At 45.5% G+C, this 13886-nt stretch overlaps 1 protein-coding gene across 1 annotated transcript; it reads left to right on the top strand.

Annotated features, from left to right (window-relative positions):
- The first annotated feature begins 1436 nt into the window (after window positions 1-1436).
- LOC116966383 (SUN domain-containing protein 2-like) lies at window positions 1437-12891 on the top strand. The gene is made up of 7 exons (XM_033012585.1): window positions 1437-1445; window positions 1864-2067; window positions 3917-4001; window positions 7258-7370; window positions 9357-9524; window positions 10321-10413; window positions 12756-12891. Exons 1-7 carry the CDS (start codon window positions 1437-1439, stop codon window positions 12867-12869), a joined length of 786 nt encoding a protein of 261 aa, XP_032868476.1. The 3' UTR covers window positions 12870-12891.
- The last annotated feature ends 995 nt before the right edge of the window (window positions 12892-13886 follow it).

Genomic DNA, 13886 nt, shown 5'->3' with positions numbered 1-13886 from the left:
ACTTTACTTGCAGCTTATCGCCATGGTCACCTGGTTTTACACTATCGGAGCCATCCGCCCACCTGTGCAGCTTTACAAGTTTATTTTGTCGCCTCCCCAGTTCTGACGAAGGGTCGTTGACTTGAAACATGAATTCTGTTTCTCTGGCTACAGATGCAGCCTGACCCGAGTGCTCCCAGCATTTTGTTTTTCAGATATATTCCATCAACAGTTTTCATGCATTTATTCACATTTTTTTTCCGATATGACTGCCACCTTTCAGCCCATGTTAGCACACGTCCTCCAATATCTTGGGCTCTTAATTTTTTTGCAGCAGCCTCATATGTCGTAAATGCCTTTTGGAGATCTAAATACACACTACATTTACAGGAGATAGACACAAAAAGCTGGAGTAACGCAGCGGGTCAGACAGCATCGCTGGAGAAAACAAATAGAAAATACCTTTTCTCCAGAGATGCTATCTGAGCCACTAAGTTACTCCAGCGTATTGTGTCTCTTTGGTTTAAACCAGCATTTACAGTTCCTTCCTGCTACATTTACAGGTTTCCCTTATGAACTCCCTATCACATCCTGTCAGGTTTTGTCACACGATTTTCATTAAACCATGTCGGCTGTATTTGATTAGATTCAGCTCACCAAATGATTAGTTATTTCCTCTTGCGAACTATGAGTGCTGGATGAATTAGAATCATACAGTGTGGAAACAGACGCTTCGGCCCAACTCGTCCACACCTGCCAACATGTCCCAGCTGCACTAGTCCCACCTGCCTGCGTTTGGTCCATATACCTCCAAACCTGTCCTATCCATGTACCTGTCAATTGACCTATAGTTCCCAGCTTCTGTTTTACGTGCTGTGAGGCCAGGTGAATCTTGCTCACAGCCTCGTCTACTGCTGGTCTAGGTGCCTAGTAAATGTGAGTTCTGCTTGCAACAACCATTCTGGCAGTGAACCCTTGGCCCACTGTACTAATTGCATCAAACCCTTGTGCCAAATGAATTCCATTTCCAATTTTGTGTAGGAAAGATGGTTACCTTGTTTCCTCTGAATGGACCAGTCAGAATATCATAACATTATGTGGAGGAAGGAACTGCAGATGCTGGTTTACACCACAGATAGACATCAGCGAGACAGGCAGCATCTCTAGGGGGGGAGGAATGGATGATATTTCGGGATGAGACGTCTGAATAAGGGTCTCAATCTGAAACATGATCCATTCCTTCTCTCCAGAGATGCTGCCTGTCGCGCTGAGTTCCTCCAGCATTTTATCTCTTTTTCTATAATATTATAACCACTCAAACAATCTACCTGCTGCAGTTCCTGGCGACTCTCTCCTTGCAACCTTTCTTCTCCAGTCCTGCCAATGTCGTAAACCTTTCTTGTGCCTCTCTAGTGCACTCCCATCAATCCTGTAGAATGGCAACCAGAATCCACACAATGTTACAGGTACTTCTGAGCTAACATTTTCCACAGTTCCAAGATGAATGTCCCTCTGCCTTCAAAGATCCATGAACAAGCTCTCCAAAGATAGACACAAAATGCTGGAGTAACTCAGTGGGACGTACAGCATCTCTGGAACATCAGATAGACACAAACCGCTGAATAACTCCAGCATTTTGTGTCTATCTTCAGTGTAAACCGGCATCTGCATTTCCTTCCTACACGACAAGCTCTCCAAGATATTTCTGTTCCCCACCACAGTTCAGTATCCTTTCAGCTATAATGTATTCCCTTGCCTTGTCTCCCTCACTAAAGGATCAACATTTGTAAAATAATGTTTTTTTACGATGACAAAGATACTGCTGTGCATTGACTTCAATGTTTACAAGGAGGAGCACTGACTATCCAGCTCTTGTATGTTTAGAACGAGAAGGCGTTGCTTCCACTTGTCAACAAACTGCTGTTTGGTTCCTCACAAGACAGCACCGGGGAACCTCTGCCAGCACAACTGGTCCATCGCCTGGAACTCGAGGCCCTCCTTGCTGGCTTGGAGAAGAAGATCCGCTCTGATGCTTCACTATATCCTGGTCTGGCAATGGAGGCAGCTGTCAGAGCAGGGATTATTAAGGTACAAGCATGCAAGCAACCAGTGGCTCTAACTCTGGAACAGACTATTGTATTTCAGAAAAGTAATTTATTCATAATATATAGTTAATGAAATTGGGGCATGTCTTGCTTCTATGTTCCATTAATTCAGCACTTTTGCTTGCAATGTTTCAATCAACACCACATCCTTAAACAGTGCTCCCATGAAGTGTCTGAGAGTCCCTCAGTGTCTAGTGATGGCTGGACCTTAGACCAAGGCTACTTCCCCACAGCCTCTGCGGTGACTGCACTGACCTTCAGTGTGTCCCACACACCACATACTCTCGCACCCTGGGATGTGCCAGTCGGCAGCAATTCATTTACCGACATCTTGTGCAGGAAGATCAATTTTTGGGCAGACCAAAGTGAGTCTTCCGCTGAGATAATGATCTTCCAGCAGCAGTTGACATTTATCTTGTTGTGCGTCCCTGTGAACAGCTCCTAGATCACTGATGCAGAACTGCTCAGGATGAACCATGACAAGAGCCCTTGCATTCTTCTTCTGACATTCCTATCAAACACCCAGTGCATAAGGAGGTGAACGTGATGAAGCCGAATTTTGGTAAAAAAATATAAGAAGATATTAAATTGGCTTCTGGGCTAGTTTACAGCTTATATTTAGTCTTAAATTAGGCTTGCCTTAGGTTGCGGGTGTGTGAGATAATAAATCCTATAACATTGTTTCCCATGTGTCAAGCAGAAAAAGAGCTAGGGTGATCTCTTTGATGTAAGATGTCGTAAACCAAATGGCCAATGTTTATGAGGGACCAAGTGACAGAGAGGAACCAGGGAAGTAGAAAGATAAGATGCCGTAAACCAAGTGTCCTATGTTTATGAGGGACCAAGTGACAGAGAGGAAGCAGCGAAAGAGCTAGGGTGATCTCTTTGAAGATAAAATGGCCAATGTTTTTAGTATATCTTGTACCATGTAAACAAAATGCCTTTGATGTGATGCATCCTGTGGAAACCTTTTCCTGTACCTCTGACCATGACTAATGTCTGGAATGTGCTAAGGGGACAAAAAAAAACCTATTTAATGCAAGGTAATTGTGTTGTTCAGAGAAGTGGATCGAGGACAGTGTCTACATTGGTCACTTAGCTGGAATTCTCGCTCCCTTCCATCGGCCGATATTAAGTAAAGTTTTGAACTGGTCTACCAAACAGTTTGTGTGGTGTCTGTTTATTAAGAAGCGAACCTGGTTTAGTAGTTATAAAAGTAACTTTTTCAAATGTTGTCCACACCACAACCATCTCAATGGCAGCGTGCAGTGGGGTACATTTCTGACCGAGCAGGCAGGGTCTGACTGGGAAGGTTCCTCACACTACTGTTGGCGAGTTCCTCTGTCTGATTGGGAAGCCATCTGATGGGATCCATCGAGTCCTTCTACCACGGTGCCTGTAGCTCGTTCTACGTTGATCACTTGTGGTCAAAGGTAGTTTTTTTCAGGAACCTTTCTGTGAAGGACAAGTAGTAAGGCAATGTCAAACTGAATGGAACATTGTATAAATCTACATCAGCCAACAACTACACTAGTCCCACCTGCCTGCGTTTGACCCATATCCCTCCAAACCTGTCCTATCCATGTCAATGTACTTTAATAATTATTGACCTAATCACATGATCCTCCCGCCTTCTATGCAGTATACTTGGGCTCTCCATTGCACACTTTTATTAGACCTTGCTAATTCCAGATTATGGGAATGGATAAGAGTGAACATTTTGTGGGAACTGTTGAAGGGAGCATTGCACGTCTGGTTTCCGTATGTGTGTGGGCTCCGCACTCTATTGCCCCCTTCTTATCCCAGATTATTGTTATCTTTTCCTTTGATAGGAAGTGGAAAGCATTGTGGAGCAAGCCCTGAAACTGTACAGCGCTGACAGGGTTGGATTGGTGGATTATGCACTGGAATCTGCTGGTAAGTATCAGCCAAAAGCCCGGGCCAAGTAAAACTGTGAATGTAACAGACTGTTGTGTGGGCTGGCACTTTAGTCATGTTTGACTTGCTCCCAAGGAATAGGGTGCTTTTCACACTGGGCGATATGTCCTGAATAGGCAAGTACAAATCTATGTTCACAGTACACGTTTCCCCAGAGCTGCTGAGGTACACACTGCTGAATGTTAATTTAACTTGTAACTGCTTGATGTTGCGCCAGCCACAACTCATTTAAAGGCTGAGCCATCGGTTGGATGACAATGCCCTGGGGCACAATCGGCCATCTTCATTCTGTCCACTGCTCCACCATCCCTGCAAGCACATTGGTTAATCTCTTGTGCTCTCTCTCCGAAGCTTTGTGTCTTTCTGAGGGCAAGGCAGCAAGGACTAGATGCACTACACCAGCTGTGGCAAAGCCTGTGTTTTAAAGTTCCCCCATCACTTCTTTGCTCTTGTACCCTGAGCCGTTATTTATAAAGTACAGGAGTTTTTAAACAACATCCTAAACTTCCTTCTTTCAGTAAACTAGGCACATATATCACCCACGTGTGTAAGAAGGATGTGAAGGTCTGATGAAGCGTCTCAACCCGAAGCGTCACCCATTCCAGAGACACTGTTGTTTCTTCACTCCTTTTAGAATTGTGCCCTCTAGTTTACATTGCCTTATTCCTCCTCCCAAAATGAAATATTTCACATTTGAATTCGAGCTGTAACCAGCCTGTTCAAACCCTATTCTGTTCTTGCTTCGAATTCCATTAATATCCCCAGCTCACAGTATCATCTGCAAATCTTTAATTCAAAGTCATTTAATGCGTATGAAGAAAAGGTAGATCTTATTCTACCCTCTGGCCAATTTTACAACTTACAATTAACCTACAAGCCTGTACATCTTTGGAGTGTGGGAGGAAATGGGAGAAAACACATGCGGTCACAGGGAGAATGTACAAACTGCGTACAGACCGCACCCGTAGTCAGGATCAAACTCAAATCTCTGGTGTTGTCAGGCAGGAGATCTACCGATCCGTCACTGTGCTGCCCTGTGCTGTGCTCTTCTGTTGGTTAGCCAGTTTTATTCCTTGAAGCAAAGTTTAAGTTGCAGAGAAAGTGAGAACAAAATAGATAGACTGGAGACCAGGAGACATTTGAGATGAACGTCGATACCAGCTGGATCGGTGGAGATGCAACTAGTGGCAGACGAATGAAATCTTAAACACCTGTAGAAGTGCAAGAAAAGAAGACAAGCTCATGGTTTGAAATGTGGATAGAAGCTTGGGTCTTCTCAAGCTAACATTGGATTTAATTGGAATTGTGTAGAAAACTGAAGATCTGCTTTAGGTTTCTGCCATCTGCAGAATGACCAGGATACTGCCTGGATTAGACAAAATGCTAGAATAGAATATTAGCTATAAGGGGAGGTTGGACAAACGGAATTTTTTTTGCTGGAGCGTCAGAGGCTGAGACGAGACCTGATAGAAGTGTATAAAATTATGAGAGATGTATAGATGTAGTAGTCAGTCTTTTCCCCAGGGTGGAAATGTCAAATACGCGAGGGCATCGAGTTAAGGTGAGAGGGGGAGATGTTTAAAGGAGATGTGTGAGGCAAGTTTTTCTTGCACAGGTGTAGGTTTGCTGTCGGGGGAGGTGGTGGAAGCAGATATAATAGTAATCTTTAAAAGGCATTTGGACAGATACATGTACAGACAGGGAGTAGAGGGATGCAGACCATGTCCAGTCAGATGGGATGAGTAATGCCCCTGTCCCACTTAGGAAAACAGAATGGAAACCTCTGGAGACTTTGAGCCCCACCCAAGGTTTCCGTGCGGTTCCCGGAGGTTTTTGTCAGTCTTCTTAATGGTCGAAAGTGGTTTCCGCATCTATCTTCCGGTGATTATTTCAAAAAATTTAAAACCGGCCGCGACTAAAAATAGGTTGCCGTTTTAAAAATCGGTCATTTTTTAGTCTAAGCCGGTTGCGATGCTAGTTGAAGGTGGTTGCCGGAGGTTGCAGGTACCTTCCACAACCTGCAACCTCCGGTTGCATTTATAACATTAAACTATTTCTGCAGTTTTGCTGGATGTGTTGAGTTCTTGGACAAATTGGAAAGTTCTTAACTAGTGGGGGACCAGCATTCTGGCAGGCAAGTTTGCCACTGCTACAGGGCGGTTTTAAACTGAATAAGGGGGGGGGGTGTAAAATGGGATAGTCAAGATCATTGTGGGGATTACTGAGGTGGCTGCAGGAGGATCGGGCCTGGGAACCTAATATTCAGGGTTATACATCCTATAGAAAGGACATGTAAGTGGGCGGGGGGTGGGGTAGCTCTGCTGGTGAGGGATGGAATTCAGTCCCTTATGAGGGAAGACATAGGGACTGATGAGGTAGTCACTGTGGATTGAGTTGAGGAACTGTAAAGGCAAGAAGACACTAATTGGTGTTATCTACAGACCCCAAATAGTAGCCCGGATGTAGGGTGAAAGTTGCAGCAGGTGTTAAAACTGGCGTGTAACAAAAGTAATGCCACTGTTGTGATGGAGGATTTCAATATGCAGGTAGACTGGGAAAATCAGGTTGGTTCAGGACCCCAAGAAAGAGAGTTTGGAGAGTGACTCCGAGATGGATTCTTAGAGCAGCTTGTAATGGAGCCGACCAGAGAGAAGGCAATTCTGGATTTAGAGTTGTCCAATGAACCAAATTTGATAAGCGAACTCGAGGTAAAGGAACCGCTTGGAGGTAGTGATCATAATATGATTAGTTTTAATCTGCAATTTGAGAAGGAGAAGGTTAAATCGGAACTGCCAGTGATGTAGTTGAACAAAGGGGACTATGAAGGCATGAGAGAGGAGCTAGCCAGGGTAGACTGGAATGGGATCCTAGCAGTTGTATAGGGCTCTGGAGTATTGTGTACAGTTTTGATCTCCTAATTTGAGGAAGGACACCCTTGTGATTGAGGCAGTGCAGCGTAGGTTCACAAGATTGATCCCTGGGATGGCGGGACTGTCATATCAGGAAAGATTGAAAAGACTAGGCTTGTATTCACTGGAGTTAAGAAGGATGAGGGGAGATCTTATAGAAACATATAAAATTATAAAGGGACTGGCGAAGCTAGAAGCAGGAAATATGTTCCCAATGTTGGACGAGTCCAGAACCAGTTCTCTGCAAACCTGCATATTTCTTGAAGGATTCATGATTAACTTTGTCCATTCAGTGATATGATTCTGATTATTTTTTCACTTGTTAGGTGGCACTGTGATCCACACGCGCTGCACAGAGACGTTAGAGACCAAGACTATTCATAGTCTGTTTGGCATTCCACTGTGGTACCAATCTCACTCACCCAGAGCTGTCATTCAGGTATATAATCCTTTTACTGCTGCTCCCTTCCGTCTAGAAAGCAGTGACTTTCGAATCCTCTCCTGGAGGCAGAAAGGTACAGAGACGCTATAGGTCCACAACTTCAAGATTTGCTGTTGGGGGCACCACAACTAGTGTGTGTCTTCTGCTTTCCCCAGGTTTATGTGAAACATTCTCTGTCTGCATAACAGTTCTTCCCAGTCAGAAGAATGCAAGGTATTGATATATATGTCAAAAAAAGTAATGTATTGGCCCATCATGCGTGCTTGTTCAGTACCACAGTTCTGGGATATGGAATAGAAACATGGAAATTATGAACAGGAGTAAGCAATGTGGCCCTTCAAGCCCACTCAACCCCTCAGTGTGATCATGGCTGATCATCCAAATTGATCCTCAATTGGGGGACTCCCCATACCTTTCTCCCCATACCTCTTGGTCCCTCTAGCTACAAAAACAATATTTAACAAATGAGTATATTGAACGATCTGATTTCAATTGTATTCCATGATAGAGAATTCTTGGTTCTTGGTTTCTTGGTCCTCCAAAATATTCCAAATGGAATTTAAACTGGAGGTGGTAGTTCACTACTCTGGATGAAGAGATTTCGCCCCCTCTGAGTTCTACATGACCTCGCCTTATCCTTGCACTGTGAAACTGGTCCTGAAACTCCCCAGCATCAGGAACATCTTACCTCTAATCTTTCCAGTCCTGTTGGAACTTCTAAATTGTGTAGGTTTCTATAAGATTATCATTCTTTCCAAACCCCAGTGAATATTGACCAGCTTGCTCTTCAGACGTCAGCCCTGCCATCCCTACAGTTAATCTGCTGCACTTTTGATGTGATCCCTCCATAGCAAAAATATCCTTCCTGAAGGAAAAGTGGCCTCCTTCCATCTGCTTTAACCAAACTACAATGCTTTATGCTCCCCATTGCTCTCACCTGAATGTAGATTGTCAGTGTGTTTGTCAAATCTTCAATTGAGTTTAGATTTTTAAATTTCACTTATGGAGTCATATAGCAGAGAAACAGACCCTTTGTGGCCAACACGTCCACGTCAGCCATCAAATACCCGTACAACTAATCCCATTTGCCAGCTTTTGCCTGTAGTTTACAGAGGAGCCTAAATCCAGAGGGTATAAGTTTTTAAGCAAAGAAAGATTTAGAGGAAATCGGAGAAAGCATATTTTGGGTTGCAATTGATCACACTGCCCCTGCTGCTGCTATCATCCCTCCCTCCGCCCCGTCTCTCCACCCGCGGCCCATGCAGTTTAAATTCTTGTTGATCACCGAATTTTTCACGACAGGGGGTGAGAAATTTGTGATCAGCGTGAGAATTTGTCGAAATGCGTGAGTCTCACGCTCAAAGCGTGAGAGTTGGCAGCCCTGAAAGTATCCACTGACTTGAACTCCACAGCCCTCTGTGGCAATGTAGTTCCTCCTCACCTCCTTTCTAAAGGCGCAGCGTTTAATTCTGAGGCTATGACCTCTGGTCCTAGATTCTCCCTCCAGTGGAAATGTCCTTTCCACATCCACTCTATGCCTTCCATTATTCTGTAAGTAACCTCGTATCCTCACGTGGATTGTGTCCAAAAATCTAAATCTTTGCTGTCCCTTTAGGAAGAATCAGTGTTCTGTTGAAAGAAAGGGGGATAATTGTGGGTAGAGAATTGTGGGAGGCACAGTGGTAGAGTTGTTGCCTTACAGCGCTTGCAGAGCCAGAGAACCCAGTTCGATCCCAACTATAGGTGCTCTCTGTACGGAGTTCGTACGTTCTCCCCGTGACCTGCGTGGATTTGCTCCTGGACCTTCGGTTTCCTCCCATTCTCCAAAGACGTACAGGTTTGTAGGTTAATTGGCTTGGTAAATGTTAAAAAAATTATCCCGAGTGTGTCGAGGATAGTGTTAATATTTTGTGTTTCCGCACTGTATTTTTTAACTAAACTGAGAACCTTTCCTAATTTTTTTGTTTATGTTCTCTCTATCAGCCGGAGTTTCATCCTGGGAACTGTTGGCCATTTAAAGGCTCCCAAGGCTTTGTTGTCATCGAGCTTGCTGTCTGGATCAGGCCTACAGCCTTTACCTTGGAGCACATTCCAAAATCCATTTCTCCGCATGGATCAATTAGGAGTGCCCCTCAAGACTTCTCTGTTTATGTGAGTGTCTGTCTGGAGCATGCTGCTGAACATGGCAAGGCTTTCTTGGACATTGGATTCCATGTCCAGGGTCTCGAATGGTCTCAATCCGCGTCAATAGTATTAACAAGTTCCGTTAAAAATGAGCAAATTCCATTTCACAGTCCAGAACAATAATCCCTCAAAAGGCCCTCTAATATAATCTTCAAACTTCCATGCTACCCAAATTGCTCATAATGATGTTTGATCTGTGATTCTGGGTTTTCACTGTCTTCACTGAGTTTTGTCACTTTATTGCACAATCCTCAACACTGCTAACCACAAAAGCATCATTTAGTGATTAAGCAACTTTACAACCAACAGATGAGATTAAAGTTAACACAACCCTACACATACTAGGGACAATTTTTATGCCAATGCTTTCTTGAGTGGGGGTGAACAATTCTTCACTGGTATTCTCTCAGGATTGAGGATGACCTGCTTCCACTCTAGTTCTGTGGGTATAGAGGTGCCCGATGAGGCCCCTGTGGTGGGACACACTGATTCTACCACAGATGAGAGTTGATGCTACGTATGCAGGACATCGTTTCATTCTGTTTGATTGTGTACAGATTTACTTCATGTGCTAAATGAGGTGAGGGCATTTTTCCAATTGACTTTTAGGGAACTACTAGTTCTGTTTGAAATGAAATGACTTTATATATTCAACCAAGCTTTCTTCCAGGCAAGGATGAAAGTCCTGCTTTCATCAGGTTGGTATAATTGTTGGGGTGACTGGAGAGTAATTTTCTGTGTACTAATTTCTATTTGTTCACAGGGCTTGGATGATGAAAATCAAGCCGAAGGGGTCCTGTTGGGACAGTATACGTATAATGAGGAAGGGGATTCAATCCAGACGTTTGAGGTGCAGGTATGGAAGTGCAGAAGGGATCATTAATTCTTTGCTGGAACAATCCTATAACCTTGGCCATTTCCTGCAAGCTTTTATTTTCCTGTGCCTCAAATATCTATCTCTCTTTTACAAAAATAGGCTTTGCGATGTAGTAACTGTTAAGCAAAATCTGGCATGTGCCAATATTTGACAGTTAGCTCACTGGTGTTTGAACTGTGATTCTGAGTTTTGGTGCTGACTTCACCCATGTTTCAGTTTAGCTTAAAGATTCAGTGCTGAAACAGGCCCTTAGTCCGCACCGACCAGCGATCCCCGCACACTAACAGTATCACTGGACAATTGGTGCAGAAGTAGGCCATTATCATCCACAATCAGTACCCCGTTCCTGCCTTCTCCCCATATCGACTGATTCCACTATCTTCAAGAGCTCTATTTAGCTCTCTCTTGAAAGTTTCCAGAGAACCCTCCTCTGAGGCAGAGAATTCCACACTCACAAGACACACGCGAGGGACAATTTACTTCTTTACGAAGCCGATTAACCTACATTATTTATACCTTTAATCAACTCACCTGGAAACGGCAGAAATCGGTGCTGTAACGGACATGCTGCTAGTGCACTTGCTTTACACCGAATATGAACACAAAATTAAGGAGTAACTCAGTGGGTCAGGCAGCATCTTTGGAGAGAATGAATGGGCGGCGTTTCAGGTCCAGACCCTTCTTCAGACTCGTATTATCGCAAATATCATATTGACTGGAACAAATGACGTTAAAAATACAAAATTGCAAATCTGCAGGTGATGGAGGACTAAAACACAATGCTAGAAATACTTGTGTCAGGCAGCAGGTGTGCAGAGATACTTTTTTAAATTGACCATTCATGCAATCTGGTCAAGGATAAACATGTTTTCAGGTGCAGAGATAGGGAAACGGAGGAGAGCTGGATCAGTGGCTGATCTACTTGAAGCATCTACAAGTTTCAAACTTGCTGAACCAATCCAGATTACGGATTGTAGAATTAAGAACCAGCAGATGCTGGTTTACCAAGGAAAGACGCAAAATGTTGGAGTAACTCAGCAGGACAGGCAGGTCCAGGAATGCTGCCTGACCCACTGAGTTACTCCAGCCATTTATCTTTCAACAGTAGAAGTTTATTTTTCATGGCCACTTTATTCACAATTTGTCAGTTGCCACAAAGCAAGCCTGTGTAAATAAGCATGTTCTCTCCCCATCCACGATGTTACATGGAGTAAAGCTGTTGCTCCCAGTATTTCCTGCTGTAATTTGAGATCCATGTTCTTATACCTCTCGGAGGGGGCGCTGCTCTGGCAGCAGCCATGTCATGCAGCTCATCAATTTTTCAACCTTTTTTGATTTTTTTAGTATGTTTTAAAGTCTGTATTTAATGTTTCTTTGTGTGTTTTGTGTGGGGGGTGGTGTGGGGGAAACCGCTTCGGTCGCCTCCTCCACGGAGAGGCGAGTTTTTCCAGGTCGCCTCCCCCGTGGCCTAACATCAAGGATCGACGCGGCCTTTCCCGGAGACGCGCCCGGGGCTTCAGCGGCGGGCGCAGCATGGACTCTCGGCGTGGAGCGGGTGAGCCCTCGCTGGAGGGGAGCGCTCCGTTTCGCTGACCCGGGGCAGCCGGCAGCCTGAAGTCGCAGCCTGAAGCCGCGGTCTGCAGAGCTCCAGCTGATGCGGCGTCTACAGCCCGGGATCTCACGTTGGGGACCCGGGGGAAGAAGAAGCCATCACTGCCGGCCCACGGCCGACTTCTACAGCGGGGCCGGCATGGACTTACCATCACCCCTGGAGGGGAGCTTCGACCGCCGGCCCTGCAGTCTACGGTGCTTCTGGCTGCGGCGGGGTCTTTAAATCTCGACCGCCGGCCTGCGGCCTACAACAACTTAAAGCCGCGGTCTCCGGTGAGGAAGAGCCGATCCTGGACTGACTGGACTCTGGTCCTGTACACGGGGGGGAAATGGAGGAGGACTGGCCAAATGTTGTGCCTTCCACCACAGTGATGAATGCTGTGGTGGATGTTTGTGTTACAGTTTTATTGTGGTTGTGTGTTCTTTATTATTGTATCGCTGCAGACAACCCAAATTTCCACCAGCCTGGCTGTGGCAATAAATTATATCTAATAAATTATATCTAATCTAATCTAAAACATCTACCTTTTCCATGATAAAATGCTTGTTATCAATGTTGTATGTAATTGAATAGACTGTCCTGAAATCCATGATCAGCAGGATGTTTTAAGTCTAATTTTGTAGCTAATCCATCTTCTCTCCTGCCTGCAGTACTTTCATGCTGAAGCACAGGTTCCCTGATCTGTCGTCATGTTTTTTTTGCTTTGTAGAATAAAGATGCTGCAGCATTTAAACTAATTGAACTGAGGGTGAATAACAACTGGGGTCATCCAGAATACACCTGCCTCTACCGGTTCCGCGTCCATGGAGATCCAGTGATGTGATGCTGGAGGTTGGCTACCCCGCGCTCGACAACCCTCCAACCTCTACCCCACCCGCGCTCCACGTTGATTTCCCACAACAATGTCAATTTCTGACATAAATGTTAATGTTTTTTTTTAATTATTTATAATTATTTTATATTAAATATAGTTCGAATGAAACATCCTTAATTTGAAAGTTTTTTTCATTTCGTTGGGGGGTTGTGGGTGGAGGGGAGGGTGGTGTGTTGATGGGGGTGTGAGGGCAGGGGGAGGGGGGGGGTGTGCGGGGGCAGGTGGGCAAGGGAGGAGGTGAGTGGGCTGGGGGTGTATGGGTAGAGGGGTGTGTGGGTTGCGGGACGGTTGTGGGTGGAGGGGGCTTGAGTGAGCGGGGGATGAGGGAGGGGGCGGGTGTTGTCAGCAGGTTGTGGGGGGAGGAGACGGGTGGGGTGAGCAGGGGAGATGGGGTGTGGTAGGGGGAGTGGTTGTGGGCAGGGGTGTGGTCGGGCAGGGGGTGTGTGGCGGAAGGGGGGTGTATGGGCGGATGTGTAGGGGGAGGGGGAGTTATGGAGGGAGGGGGGTTGGGGCAGGGAGAGAGCTCGGTGAAAAGACGGGGTTGTGAGGGAGAGGGGTATCATGGGGGACAGGAGCCAACGAGGGCGACCAGAGCAGAAGGAGATGGAAGTGACAGTGCGATGGGAACTCACAGCGGGCGCTGGTTACTGGACGTTCTCCTCCGCGGGGATCTGATTCTCCGCTTTCCTTTTGGCCGGGCTGGGCTTCCGTTCCATCCAAAAATTGTGTCAGATTGGAAGATTTGTTCCGATCGGCCGTCCTCAGCTCCAGTAAAGATGCGATGGCGCAGGAAGTGGCGGACCGTCCCGCTGAGTGACAGGAGAAAAGATTAATCCATGTGGCGCTGACTGGCAGGAGAGCAGATCGATCTGCGCTTATGCAGTTTTTAAGATTTTTAAACTTTGTTACCTTTTACATTAGACCGCCCATGAGAACAAAGCTTGCCTGCCTGCCCGCCCGCCCGCC

The sequence above is a fragment of the Amblyraja radiata genome, chromosome 37 (assembly GCF_010909765.2).
Source record: "Amblyraja radiata isolate CabotCenter1 chromosome 37, sAmbRad1.1.pri, whole genome shotgun sequence".
NCBI lineage: Eukaryota > Metazoa > Chordata > Chondrichthyes > Rajiformes > Rajidae > Amblyraja > Amblyraja radiata.
The sequence above is the reverse complement of the archived record's forward strand: the minus strand, read 5'-3'. Positions and strand labels throughout refer to the sequence as shown.

Coding starts and splice junctions, on each gene's coding strand:
- LOC116966383 (XM_033012585.1), top strand. Junction 4,002..7,257: donor TTATGCACTGGAATCTGCTG/GTAAGTATCAGC, acceptor TTCACTTGTTAG/GTGGCACTGTGATCCACACG. Junction 7,371..9,356: donor CACCCAGAGCTGTCATTCAG/GTATATAATCCT, acceptor TCTCTCTATCAG/CCGGAGTTTCATCCTGGGAA.